The sequence below is a fragment of the Triticum urartu genome, chromosome 7A (genome assembly GCF_056163025.1).
Source record: "Triticum urartu cultivar PI428250 chromosome 7A, HENAU_Tu73, whole genome shotgun sequence".
NCBI classification, from domain to species: Eukaryota; Viridiplantae; Streptophyta; class Magnoliopsida; order Poales; family Poaceae; genus Triticum; species Triticum urartu.
Genome location: NC_141879.1, coordinates 691,447,468 through 691,462,271, shown reverse-complemented (window position 1 = coordinate 691,462,271; position 14,804 = coordinate 691,447,468). Strand labels below are relative to the sequence as shown.

Genomic DNA, 14,804 nt, shown 5'->3' with positions numbered 1-14,804 from the left:
GCTGGCGGGGGCGACGGCGGCCGGCGGGGGAGGACCGGCGCGCACGGGGGGGGGGGGGGGGGGTTGAGGGGGAGTGAGTTTGAGTGTGAGTGTGGATCGAATAGAGGAGAGCATGGGGGGCGGGTTGGAGATAGCTAGTTTTAGCAGTAGCGCTCTAAAGGCAAATGCGCTACTGTTAAACTACCTAGCAGTAGCGCGGTCTGAATAAAAGCGCTGCTGCTAGAACTAGCGTCACGGCGGGGTCGTGGGAATTATAACAGTAGCGCGGCTTAGAGGAGGCGCGCTGCTGCTACGTCTATTTAAGCAGCGAGTACTGCCAGAGCGCGCTACTACTACAATGCAGCAGCGCCTTATTTTTAAACTCGCTGCTGGTAAAATCATGTGTATAAGTTTTTCCCTAGTAATGCTTCCCCAGACATGAGGCAGGAACTAGGGATAAATAGAACTTATTCCTCGCGGGAGAATCGAACTACTATTGTCGCCCTTTTTCTGCATTGTCCCCATCTGTCGGTTTCAACAGACTAGAAGTGATAGCATCTAAATCATCATCATCGTCCATGTCAGCGTCCTGTGAAGTCCTCTTCCTAGGGCGGTTACCTCCCAATGCCATTCTTCTGCGGCCTCAGTGCCTCACTAGTGACGCACATCCCCACACGCACACCACAGATAATTTTTAGCCTTGGCTGAGTTTTTAGGTCGCACCAAATATCCAAGCCTATTTATCGTAGGTAACCCGCGTACGACCTTCTCAGCCGGAAGGAAATCATGTACGACCTGTTCGTATAGTTTTGGTCGATAGACGTGCTTAATTGACCTCCTGAATTTGGATTTTACAAACCGAGAAGAAAACAGAGTAGCGGATGCACAAACCAGCTATTCTCATCTCAATAGATCATTTGATTTCTCTAAGTTAATTGTAAATGATATGTGAATTGTCCAAGAATAAAGTCATATTCTTGTCAAATCTTTTTTGAGTGATACCGAGGAGTGTGAATCTCGACACAACCGATCCCCCACCCACCAAATTCCCTACCGTGAAACCAGCCACCGTTGCCATTCTCTTTACAGTTTAGATCCAAAATGCCACTGTTGTTCCACCACCACCGAATGATGGAGCCACACTGTTGGCGGCCGGCGCAAATTTCCCCTAATCACAACGTTTGTCGAGGTCATTTGCCCGTAGGTCGCAGCCAAACTCCTCGATGCAAACACAATCATGCTGCTCACCCTAGCCGGTCGAGGCCAGATTCTGTACATCGGGCAAGTCCTCTCCACGCCACCGGAATGAGTTCTCCTTGTCTCGGCGCCAGAGCAGTCGATAAAAATCAATCTACTTAGGCAAAACTAACAGGAATGGAGTTGGCCGGTTGGCTCTGTCCGTCTTTCCGTGTCACCGCCGTCTTTCCTCAGTGCCTTATTTTTTAAAGGAAGGGGCATGCTTCACCAAATAATGGTTACATCATTGCCCAAAATTTTCATAAGAAAATAAGGGGGTGCATCCGCCCAAACATATGAGGAATTCGCACATCCGTATCCAACCAGCTCATGAGCTCTACTATATTCGACTCTCTAATACAAAGCTCAATTATAACCTTCCAAACTTCAAGCAAACTACTATGACAATCATTTAACACCGGTGCTGCTACCATGGTTGGCACGATGACGTTTTCGTCACAAACGAGCACACCAAGCTTGGAATCGAGATTTGCTAACAGGCAAGGACTCATAGGGGTACGGTGTGCGTGTGTGCGTTCATAGAGATGGGTGTATGCGCGTATGTATGAGCGCTTGCGTCTATAATGTGTAAAAAAATGGAAATGAGGAATTTGCTGCGCCAAGATTCGCATTGCTACTTGTCGCTACGATTTTTTTCCTTCTTAGCCCAAACCGGATTAACCCACCTCGTCATAGAAAACCTCCGAAACCCTAAATTTTCTGCTCCGATTCCTTCTAGCGCCGTTTCTGCCCCGATTCCTTCTAGCGCCGCTCCCATCCCTCTCTCTGCTCCCCCACGATCCACTCCTCTCCATCCCCAATTCAACGATTTCCTCCTCGTCGAGCCTGGATCTGGCCGTACCCTATGGAGCGACACAATTCATTCAGGTGAGCCTCGATCTGGGCGGATCACGCGGTCCTGCCGCTTCTTTCTTTGCAGCCCGCCCCCGCATCTTTTCTATCTCCGCGAGACGACATCTGAGTCTGACTTCCTGCGTGCGATTTCTAGAGTTTCTCACTCGAATTGACACCCGCCTTTTCCTTGGTTGCCAGGATGGGACAGGCCAAGGAGAACGACGTGTACAAGCAGGAGCTGCTCGACGACGACAAGGCTGTCGACGCCGCCGGGCAAGCAGCCGCCAGGAAGTAACACTTTGCTTGCTCCCATTCTGATGGACGGCCTGTGCGCGCAGGGGCAACGTCGGCAGCCACAGATCCGGCTTCACATATTTCTTGCTCAAGCCCGAGCTGCTCCGGGCCATCCAGGACTGCGGCCTTGAGACCAGGCCTAACGCTTGGAGCAACGGCCCCCCGAAGGCAAGTTAGTTCGATTACGGTTAGCTATTCGCCCTTGGATCCATTAATCGCCACCTCTTAAGCTTTCAGGTTTCAGCCCATATGAGCTAGACAGCTAGGAATAATTTGTAAAAGCCAACCCTTAATTTCACCGTCTACCATGCTCCAACTAGCTAGAGCTACCCTCTGTTTTAATAGCAAAAAGAAATCATAGGCTACGTGTGTGGTGGTTAATATATTGCACAATTGATTAAAAACGTGTTTGGAAGCTATCAAATGTATGCTAGCAGAGATGCTGATCACGTTCATCATTTCATTAATTTATTTCAGTTCCTTTTTGACGGACGGCCTACGCGCACAGGGCTGGTCGACTACGAGAAGGACAACAAGGCCGCCGCCAAGCCAGCCGCCGGGCATGCAGCCCCAAGAAGTAATTATTAATTCAGCTCTCTTGTTTTTTATTTTGGCTCGGGCTTTATGACACTCCTTATTCTTACTTACCATCCAACATTACTTTGAGATCTGTGCTAGTCAACTAACTTACTACATGAAAATTTCTCTTCTATGTTTCTCTTAAATGAAATAACATATAGACTTTAAACTTTGCAGGTCAACCAAACTTTCAAACTTCAATGTGTGAAATACTTTTAGATTTTTTTGGTCCGGCATAAATATACAAAATGAGATATATTTTTAGTAAAAAGGCTATCTTAAGTATTTATGATTCACGAAAAAAATCAAAATAAATTTTCCACATTGTAGTAAGAATGTTTGTTTCTCTGCAAAGTTTGAAGTTCATATGTTGTTTTATGTTGGATAACAAAAAAAATGTGCCTATGCGGATTGTGATGTGTAAGTCGGATAAGAGGTGCCATGGAGCCTTAGCTCCACTACAACTTCCTGTTTTTCTTCTTCCCGTCCTTTTGTTTGCTCCCTTTCTGATGGATGGCCTATGCATGCAGGGGCTACATTGGAATCCACGGCTCCGGCTTCAGGGACATTGTGCTCAAGGCCATCCAGGACTGCGCCTTCGAGCACCCAAAGGACTGATAAGGTCGTTAATGCCGCCGCCAAGCTCGCCACTGGGCATGCAAGCCCCAACGAGTAATTATTCATTCAACTTCCTTGGTTTTTTCTTCTTTCCGCCCGTTTTTGTTCCCTTTCTGACGAACGGTCTATGCACGTAGGGGCTACGACGGAATCCACAACTTAGGCTTCAGGGACTTTTTGCTCGAGCCTGAGCTACTCCGGGCCATTCAAGACTGCAGCTTCGAGCACCCATCAGAAGAAGTTAGTTTGAATGATTAGCACGTACAACGCTCAGCCATTAATTGCCACCCCTTAGATTTCAGGTTTCAATCCACATGAGCTAGGCCGCTAGGAATAATTTGAAAATGGTAACCCTTAATCCCACTGCCTACTATGCTCCAACTAGAGCTACCTCGTGTTCTAACAGGAAAAATTATCATAAGCATTGTGTTTGGTGGTTAATTTGTTGCAAAATTGATTAAAAACTAGAAGAAACAACATGCGTTGCCACGTTATTTTCTTGTCATTGTGCATAGAGTTTCTTTTTCTCATTATATTTGTTTTTAAGAATTCATTATATTTGTTAAAAGTTTCATCTTCCACTTAATAGACTAACGAATGAAAAATTGGCGGTGAGAAACTATGTACCTGCTGGAGAATTAGCCCTGTATGTATGTGGTGGCACCAAGCGATTTCGGCCCATTAAAGAAGATGCAAAGATGGTCTCAAGAGAAGGGCCTCCTGGAGGGGCATTGCATGTTCACTAGTATAGTTGAAACTACGCGTGTCGTCCTGCCTACAACTGAAGCAACTTGAATGGGAGGGATGTAAGCTAGTTGCATGTCCACCCCTGATGTTTTATGGCTTGGTTTTTTCGGCTTCATTTTCTTTTCTTTTTAAAACATTTTCTAGTTTATTTTTATTTTATTGTAAGTATTTTTTAAACATTTTTATGTGTTCTTTGTGACATTTATTTTATTTTGCATTTGTATTTTTCATATTGTTATTTTTGTTTGTCTATTTTTATTGTTTTTTTAACATTTTTCTTGTATGTCTATCATTAGGAACGCAACTACAAGTGCCGTCCCCAATTGCACTCTAGTGGTGTTTTGTTGGAGGGAGTGATAGCTGCATGTCTGTCACTAGGCACGCAACTGCAATTGTCGCCCCGCTCCCACCCACCCCCCCGACTGCAACTGCGTGAGATCAGTGCGACTACAACTCAACAGTGTTTTTGTTGGTAGAGTGGGATGTTACACGTCTGCTAGTAGGCACACAGCTAGAAATTTTGCCCTTTGACTACAACTCCATGTCCCTGTAAAAAAAAAGACTACAACTCCATGTGTTCACCGTGACTACCACTTAGTGACATTTTCTATCTGAGGGTGAGGAGGGAAGTTGCATTTCTGCCACTAGACATGCAACTGCAAGTGTCATCCCCGACTCACACTGTATGTCATCAATATGACTGCAACTTAGCGGTGCTTTTTGTCTAAGGGAGTTGCATGTCTACCACTAGACATGCAGGTGCAAGTGTTGCCCTCGACTGCAACTGCATGTCTTCATCATAACTGCCGCTGCAAGTATCTCCGGGGGAGAGGCGAGGGGGCAGTTGCATGTATGCCACTAGGCACGCAAGTGCAAGTCTCGTCATTGATTCTCACCCATTATATGCAACAACCCGTTGCACATTGGTCGGCCGCCCACAGTTACATGTTCGTGGGACCCACACACCCACTTAAATTATCTTTATTTTATATTTTTTTTGATTTTTAGTTTTACTTTTGTTACACGAAAAACAATAGATTTTTTTTAAGAATGACAAGAAAAATAAAGGGAGAGTGAGATGGTACGAAGAGCAGGAATGGAATTATATGTTTCATTCTTTTTTTTATCCTTTTCGATATGTTACTTCTTTGTCATAAAATATATTTTTATGCAATTAAAACCTATTTAAAATAAATACAGGATGAGAATAATAGGAGAAAGCAAGAGGTGTCATAAAGAAAAGAACATAACACGTGACGCGAAGGAAAAAATGTTGGGGAACGTAGTAATTTTAAAAAAAATTCCTACGCACACACAAGATCATGGTGATGCATAGCAACGAGAGGGGAGAGTGTTGTCCACGTACCCTCGTAGACCGAAAGCGGAAGCGTTATAACAACGCGGTTGATGTAGTCGTACGTCTTCACGGCCCGACCGATCAAGCACCGAAACTACGGCACCTCCGAGTTCTAGCACACGTTCAGCTCGATGACGATCCCCGGACTCCGAACCAGCAAAGTGTTGGGGAAGAGTTCCGGCAGCACGACAGCGTGGTGACGATCTTGATGTTCTACCGTCGCAGGGCTTCGCCTAAGCACCGCTACAATATTATCGAGGAGTATGGTGGAGGGGGGGCACCGCACACGGCTAAGAGAATGAGCACGAAGATCAACTTATGTGTCTAGAGGTGCCCCCTTGCCCCCGTATATAAAGGAGCAAGGGGGAGGGGCGGCCGGCCAGGAGGAGGCGCGCCAGGGAGGAGTCCTACTCCTACCGGGAGTAGGACTCCCTCCTTTTCCTTGTCCAACTAGGAGAGGGGGAAGGAAGGGAGAGAGGAGAGGAAGGAAAGGCGGGGCGCCGCCCCCCCCTCCTTGTCCAATTCGGACTAGATGGGGAGGGGGCGCGCGGCCTGCCCTGGCCGCCCCTCCTCTGCTCCACTTTCGGCCCATTAGGCCCATTAACCCCCCGGGGGGGTTCCGGTAACGCCCCGGTACTCCGGTTTTATCCGAAACTTCTCCGGAACACTTCCGGTGTCCGAATATAGCCGTCCAATATATCAATCTTTATGTCTCGACCATTTCGAGACTCCTCGTCATGTCCGTGATCACATCCGGGACTCCAAACAAACTTTGGTACATCAAAATATATAAACTCATAATGAAACTGTCTTCGTAACGTTAAGCGTGCGGACCCTACGGGTTCGAGAACAATGTAGACATGACCGAGACACGTCTCCGGTCAATAACCAATAGCGGAACCTGGATGCTCATATTGGCTCCTACATATTCCACGAAGATCTTTATCGGTCAGACCGCATAACAACATACATTGTTCCCTTTGTCATCGGTATGTTACTTGCCCGAGATTCGATCGTCGGTATCTTAATACCTAGTTCAATCTCGTTATCGGCAAGTCTCTTTACTCGTTCTGTAATACACCATCTCGCAACTAACTCATTAGTTGCAATGCTTGCAAGGCTTATGTGATGTGCATTACCGAGAGGGCCCAGAGATACCTCTCCGACAATCGGAGTGACAAATCCTAATCTCGAAATACGCCAACCCAACATGTACGTTTGGAGACACCTGTAGAGCTCCTTTATAATCACCCAGTTACGTTGTGACGTTTGGTAGCACACAAAGTGTTCCTCCGGCAAACGGGAGTTGTATAATCTCATAGTCATAGGAACATGTATAAGTCATGAAGAAAGCAATAGCAACATACTAAACGATCGGGTGCTAAGCTAATGGAATGGGTCATGTCAATCACATCATTCTCCTAATGATGTGATCCCGTTAATCAAATGACAACACATGTCTATGGTTAGGAAACATAACCATCTTCAATTAACGAGCTAGTCAAGTAGAGGCATACTAGTGACGTTTAGTTTGTCTATGTATTCACACAAGTATTATGTTTCCGGTTAATACAATTCTAGAATGAATAATAAACATTTATCATGATATAAGGAAATAAACAATAACTTTATTATTGCCTCTAGGGCAAATTTCCTTCAGTCTCCCACTTGCACTAGAGTCAATAATCTAGATTACACATTAATGATTCTAACACCCATGGAGCTTTGGTGCTGATCATGTTTTGCTCGTGGAAGAGGCTTAGTCAACGGGTCTGCTACATTCAGATCCGTATGTATCTTGCAAATCTCTATGTCTCCCACCTGGACTAGATCCCGGATGGAATTGAAGCATCTCTTGATGTGCTTGGTTCTCTTGTGAAATCTGGATTCCTTTGCTAAGGCAATTGCACCAGTATTGTCACAAAAGATTTTCATTGGACCCGATGCACTAGGTATGACACCTAGATCGATATGAACTCCTTCATCCAGACTCCTTCGTTTGCTGCTTCTGAAGCATCTATGTACTCTGCTTCACTTGTAGATCCCGCCACAACGCTTTGTTTAGAACTGCACCAACTGACAGCTCCACCGTTTAATGTAAACACGTATCCGGTTTGTGATTTAGAATCGTCCGGATCAGTGTCAAAGCTTGCATCAACGTAACCATTTACGATGAGCTCTTTGTCACCTCCATATACGAGAAACATATCCTTAGTCCTTTTCAGGTATTTCAGGATGTTCTTGACCGCTGTCCAGTGATCCACTCCTGGATTACTTTGGTACCTCCCTGCTAGACTTATAGCAAGACACACATCAGGTCTGGTACACAGCATTGCATACATGATAGAGCCTATGGCTGAAGCATAGGGAACATCTTCTGCAGTGGTCGGGCATTGAGTCTTACTCAATTTCACACCTTGTAACACAGGCAAGAATCCTTTGTTTGCTTGATCCATTTTGAACTTCTTCAAAACATTGTCAAGGTATGTGCTTTGTGAAAGTCCAATTAAGCGTTTTGATCTATCTCTATAGATCTTAATGCCCAATATGTAAGCAGCTTCACTGAGGTCTTTCATTGAAAAACTCATATTCAAGTATCCCTTTATGCTATCCAGAAATTCTGTATCATTTCCGATTAGTAATATATCATCCACATATAATATCAGAATACTATAGAGCTCCCACTCACTTTCTTGTAAATACAGACTTCTCCAAAAGTCTGTACAAACCCAAATGCTTTGATCACACTATCAAAGCGTTTATTCCAACTCCGAGAGGCTTGCACCAGTCCATAAATGGATCGCTGGAGCTTGCACACTTTGTTAGCTCCTTTTGGATCGGCAAAACCTTCCGGCTGCATCATATACAACTCTTCTTCCAGAAATCAGGAATGCAGTTTTGACATCCATCTGCCAAATTTCATAATCATAAAATGCGGCAATTGCTAACATGATTCGGACAGACTTAAGCATTGCTACGGGTGAGAAGGTCTCATCGTAGTCAATCCCTTGAACTTGTCGAAAACCTTTTGCGACAAGTCGAGCTTTGTAGACAGTAATATTACCGTTAGCGTCAGTCTTCTTCTTGAAGATCCATTTATTCTCAATTGCTTGCCGATCATTGGGCAAGTCAACCAAAGTCCACACTTTGTTCTCATACATGGATCCCATCTCAGATTACATGGCTTCAAGCCATTTTGCGGAATCTGGGCTCACCATCGCTTCTTCATAGTTCGTAGGTTCATCATGATCTAGTAGCATGACTTCTAGAACAGGATTACCGTACCACTCTGGTGCGGATCTTACTCTGGTTGATCTACGAGGTTCAGTAGTAACTTGTTCTGAAGTTTCATGATCATCATCATTAGCTTCCTCACTAATTGGTGTAGGTGTCACAGAAACCGGTTTCTGTGATGTACTACTTTCCAATAAGGGAGCAGGTACAGTTACCTCATCAAGTTCTAGTTTCCTCCCACTCACTTCTTTCGAGAGAAACTCCTTCTCTAGAAAGTTTCCGAATTTAGCAACAAAAGCCTTGCCTTCGGATCTGTGATAGAAGGTGTATCCAATAGTTTCTTTTGGATATCCTATGAAGACACATTTCTCCGATTTGGGTTCGAGCTTATCAGGTTGAAGCTTTTTCACATAAGCATCGCAGCCCCAAACTTTAAGAAACGACAACTTTGGTTTCTTGCTAAACCATAGTTCATAAGGCGTCGTCTCAACGGATTTAGATGGTGCCCTATTTAATGTGAATGCGGCCGTCTCTAAAGCATAACCCCAAAACGATAGCGGTAAATCAGTAAGAGACATCATAGATCGCACCATATCTAGTAAAGTACGATTACGATGTTCGGACACACCATTACGCTGTGGTGTTCCGGGTGGCGTGAGTTGCGAAACTATCCCGCATTGTTTCAAATGTACACCAAACTCGTAACTCAAATATTCTCCTCCACGATCAGATCGTAGAAACTTTATTTTCTTGTTACGATAAAATTCTTTGAACTTTTCAAATGTTTCAGACTTATGTTTCATTAAGTAGATATACCCATATCTGCTTAAGTCATCTGTGAAGGTGAGAAAATAACGGTATCCGCCACGAGCCTCAACATTCATCGGACCACATAAATCTGTATGTATGATTTCCAACAAATCTGTTGCTCTCTCCATAGTACCGGAGAACGGTGTTTTGGTCATCTTGCCCATAAGGCACGGTTCGCAAGTACCAAGTGATTCATAATCAAGTGGTTCCAAAAGCCCATCAGTATGGAGTTTCTTCATGCGCTTTACACCAATATGACCCAAACGACAGTGCCACAAATAAGTTGCACTATCATTATCAACTCTGCATCTTTTGGCTTCAACACTATGAATATGTGTGTCACTACTATCGGGATTTAATAAGAATAGACCACTCTTCAAGGGTGCATGACCATAGAAGATATTACTCATATAAATAGAACAACCATTATTCTCTGATTTAAATGAATAACCGTCTCGCATCAAACAAGATCCAGATATAATGTTCATGCTCAACGCTGGCACCAAATAACAATTATTTAGGTCTAATACTAATCCCGAAGGTAGATGTAGAGGTAGCGTGCCGACCGCGATCACATCAACTTTGGAACCATTTCCCACGCGCATTGTCACCTCGTCCTTAGCCAATCTTCGCTTAATCCGTAGTCCCTGTTTCGAGTTGCAAATATTAGCAACAGAACCAGTATCAAATACCCAGGTGCTACTGCGAGCATTAATAAGGTACACATCAATAACATGTATATCACATATACCTTTGTTCACCTTGGCATCCTTCTTATCCGCCAAATACTTGGGGCAGTTCCGCTTCCAGTGACCAGTCTGCTTGCAGTAGAAGCACTTAGTTTCAGGCATAGGTCCAGATTTGGGTTTCTTCTCCTGAGCAGCAACTTGCTTACTGTTCTTCTTGAAGTTCCCCTTCTTCTTCCCTTTGCCCTTTTTTCTTGAAACTAGTGGTCTTGTTGACCATCAACACTTGATGCTCCTTCTTGATTTCTACCTCCGCAGCTTTCAGCATTGCGAAGAGCTTGGGAATTGTATTATCCATCCCTTGCATATTATAGTTCATCACGAAGCTCTTGTAGCTAGGTGGAAGTGATTGGAGAACTCTGTCAATGACGCAATCATCTGGAAGATTAAATCCCAATTGAATCAAGTGATTATTATACTCAGACATTTTGAGTATATGATCACTGACAGAACTGTTCTCCTCCATCTTGCAGCTATAGAACTTATTGGAGACTTCATATCTCTCAATCCGGGCATTTGCTTGAAATATTAACTTCAACTCCTGGAACATCTCATATGCTCCATGACGTTCAAAACGTCGTTGAAGACCCGATTCTAAGCCGTAAAGCATGGCACATTGAACTATCGAGTAGTCATCAGCTTTGCTCTGCCAGACGTCCTTAACGTCGTCAGTTGCATCAGCAGCAGGCCTGGCACCTAGCGGTGCTTCCAGGACGTAACTTATGTGCAGCAATGAGGATAATCCTCAATTTACGGACCCAGTCCATGTAATTGCTACCATCATCTTTCAACTTTGCTTTCTCAAGGAACGCATTAAAATTCAACGGAACAACGGCATGGGCCATCTATCTACAATCAAACATAAACAAGCAAGGTACTATCAGGTACTAAGTTCATGATAAATTTAAGTTCAATTAATCATATTACTAAAGAACTCCCACTTAGATAGACATCCCTCTAATCCTCTGAGTGATCACATGATCCAAATCAACTAAACCATGTCCGATCATCACATGAGATGGAGTAGTTTCAATGGTGAACATCACTATGTTGATCATATCTACTATATGATTCACGCTCGACCTTTCGGTCTCCGTGTTCCGAGGCCATATCTGTTATATGCTAGGCTCGTCAAGTTAAACCTGAGTATTCTGCGTGTGCAACTGTTTTGCATCCGTTGTATTTGAACGTAGAGCCTATCACACCCGATCATCACGTGGTGTCTCAGCATGAAGAACTTTCGCAATGGTGCATACTTAGGGAGAACACTTTTACTATGATAATTTAGTGAGGGATCATCCTATAATGCTACTATCAATCAAAGCAAGATAAGATGCATAAAAGATAAACATCACATGCAATCAATATAAGTGATATGATATGGCCATCATCATCTTGTGCTTGTGATCTCCATCTCCGAAGCATCGTCATGATCACCATCGTCACCGGCGCGGCACCTTGATCTCCATCGTAGCATCGTTGTTGTCTCGCCAATCTTATGCTTCTACGACTATCGCTACCGCTTAGTGATAAAGTAAAGCATTACAGGGCGATTGCATTGCATACAATAAAGCGACAACCATATGGCTCCTGCCAGTTGCCGATAACTCGGTTACAAAACATGATCATCTCATACAATAAAATTATGCATCATGTCCTGACCATATCACATCACAACATGCCCTGCAAAAACAAGTTAGACGTCCTCTACTTTGTTTGTTGCAAGTTTTACGTGGCTGCTACGGGCTTAAGCAAGAGCCAATCTTACCTACGCATCAAAACCACAACAATAGTTTGTCAAGTTGGTGCTGTTTTAACCTTCGCAAGGACCGGGCGTAGCCACACTCGGTTCAACTATAGTTGGAGAAACTGACACCTGCCAGCCACCTGTGTGCAAAGCACGTCGGTAGAACCAGTCTTACGTAAGCGTACGCTTAATGTCGGTCCGGGCCGCTTCATCCAACAATACCGCCGAACCAAAGTATGACATGCTGGTAAGCAGTATGACTTATATCGCCCACAACTCACTTGTGTTCTACTCGTGCAAATAACATCAACACATAAAACCTAGGCTCGGATGCCACTGTTGGGGAATGTAGTAATTTCAAAAAATTTCCTACGCACACGCAAGATCATGGTGATGCATAGCAATGAGAGGGGAGAGTGTTGTCCACGTACTCTCGTAGACCAAAAGCGGAAGCGTTATAACAACACGGTTGATGTAGTCGTACGTCTTCACGGCCCGACTGATCATGCACCGAAACTACGGCACCTCCGAGGTTCTAGCACACGTTCAGCTCGATGACGATCCACGGACTCCGATCCAGCAAAGTGTCAGGGAAGAGTGCCGGCAGCACAACGGCGTGGTGACGATCTTGATGTTCTACCGTCGCAGGGCTTCGCCTAAGCACCGCTACAATATTATCGAGGAGTATGGTGGAGGGGGGCACCGCACACGGCTAAGAGAACGATCATGAAGATCAACTTGTGTGTCTAGAGGTGCCCCCTTGCCCCCGTATATAAAGGAGCAAGGGGGAGGGGCGGCTGGCCAGGAGGAGGCGCGCCAGGGAGGAGTCCTACTCCTACCGGGAGTAGGACTCCCTCCTTTTCCTTGTCCAACTAGGGGAGGGGGAAGGAAGACAGAGAGGAGAGGAAGGAAAGGGGGGGTGGCGCCGCCCCCCTCCTTGTCCAATTCAGACTAGAGGGGGAGGGGGCGCGCGGCCTGCCCTGGCCGCCCCTCCTCTGCTCCACTTTGGGCCCATTAGGCCCATTAACCCCCGGGGGGGTTCCGGCAACCCCCCCGTACTCCGGTTTTATCCGAAACTTCTCCGGAACACTTCCGGTGTCCGAATATAGCCGTCCAATATATCAATCTTTATGTCTCAACCATTTCGAGACTCTTCGTCATGTCCATGATCACATCCAGGACTCCGAACAAACTTTGGTACATCAAAATATGTAAACTCATAATGAAACTATCATCGTAACGTTAAGCGTGCGGACTCTACGGGTTCGAGAACAATGTAGACATGACCGTGACACGTCTCCGGTCAATAACCAATAGTGGAACCTGGATGCTCATATTGGCTCCTACATATTCTACGAAGATCTTTATCGGTCAGACCGCATAATAACATACGTTGTTCCCTTTGTCATCGGTATGTTACTTGCCCGAGATTCGATCGTCGGTATCTTAATACCTAGTTCAATCTCGTTACCGGCAAGTCTCTTTACTCGTTCCGTAATACATCATCTCGCAACTAACTCATTAGTTGCAATGTTTGCAAGGCTTATGTGATGTGCATTACCGAGAGGGCCCAGAGATACCTCTCCGACAATCGGAGTGACAAATCCTAATCTCAAAATACGCCAACCCAACATGTACCTTTGGAGACACCTGTAGAGCTCCTTTGTAATCACCCAGTTACGTTGTGACGTTTGGTAGCACACAAAGTGTTCCTCCGGCAAACGGGAGTTGCATACTCATAGTCATAGGAACATGTATAAGTCACGAAGAAAGCAATAGCAACATACTAAACGATCGGGTGCTAAGCTAATGGAATGGGTCATGTCAATCCAATCATTCTCCTAATGATGTGATCCCGTTAATCAAATGACAACACATGTCTATGGTTAGGAAACATAACCATCTTCGATTCACGAGCTAGTCAAGTAGAGGCATACTAGTGACGTTTAGTTTGTCTATGTATTCACACATGTATTATGTTTCTGGTTAATACAATTCTAGCATGAATAATAAACATTTATCATGATATAAGGAAATAAATAATAACTTTATTATTGCCTCTAGGGCATATTTCCTTCAAAAAATGGACCGATTCGCAGGCCCATGTAATGGTCACGAATCAGGAAAGATCAGTACTACATAGCAAAATCCTAAGCTGCCTAATATACAAAATCCAAAGCCAAAGGATTGTACGTTGACCTCAGCTGGCTGAGATTTCACAAAGTCCTGGTCGAACTGAGCCGTGGACAAATCCTTAAATTAAAGGACTTTCATCTCATTAACAATGTTTGTATTTTCTTACCAAGGTAGGGACCCGAAGATCTCATAAGGGCATGTACAATGGGGCATATGGATACAGATGTCCCATAACACAAAAGTAGTGTGAGGCATCTATATTGATTTTTTTGGCCAACGCTATCAAAGAATAGAAAGTAGACTCTCACTACACATGCATCTCTACTCTCCACTTTAAAGTATTTAGCTATATGCATCGGACCATACTTTTTCTCCTCAAGCACCCGCCTCCTACCGAGGATCCCGCTTTCCCATCCGAACCTACTTTTCCTGACACGATCGTACATGGCCTGTAGGGCATCACCAT

At 44.7% G+C, this 14,804-nt stretch overlaps 1 protein-coding gene across 1 annotated transcript; it reads left to right on the top strand.

Annotated features, from left to right (window-relative positions):
• Positions 1–2,269: 2,269 nt before the first annotated feature.
• On the top strand, positions 2,270–4,423 carry LOC147961580 (uncharacterized). The gene is made up of 5 exons (XM_087538171.1): positions 2,270–2,361; positions 2,409–2,532; positions 2,842–2,941; positions 3,474–3,615; positions 3,699–4,423. The coding sequence occupies exons 1-5, from the start codon at positions 2,270–2,272 to the stop codon at positions 3,817–3,819; spliced, it is 579 nt and encodes a 192-aa protein (XP_087394297.1). The 3' UTR covers positions 3,820–4,423.
• Positions 4,424–14,804: the final 10,381 nt, after the last annotated feature.

What these genes read in the sequence shown, in the direction of transcription:
- LOC147961580 (XM_087538171.1), top strand. Translation starts at nt 2,270, where the DNA reads ATGGGACAGGCCAAGGAGAACGACGTGTACAAGCAGGAGCTGCTCGAC. An exon ending in GGAGCAACGGCCCCCCGAAG is followed by an intron (nt 2,533 to 2,841) that starts GCAAGTTAGTTC and finishes AATTTATTTCAG; the next exon opens with TTCCTTTTTGACGGACGGCC. An exon ending in GGGCATGCAAGCCCCAACGA is followed by an intron (nt 3,616 to 3,698) that starts GTAATTATTCAT and finishes CTATGCACGTAG; the next exon opens with GGGCTACGACGGAATCCACA.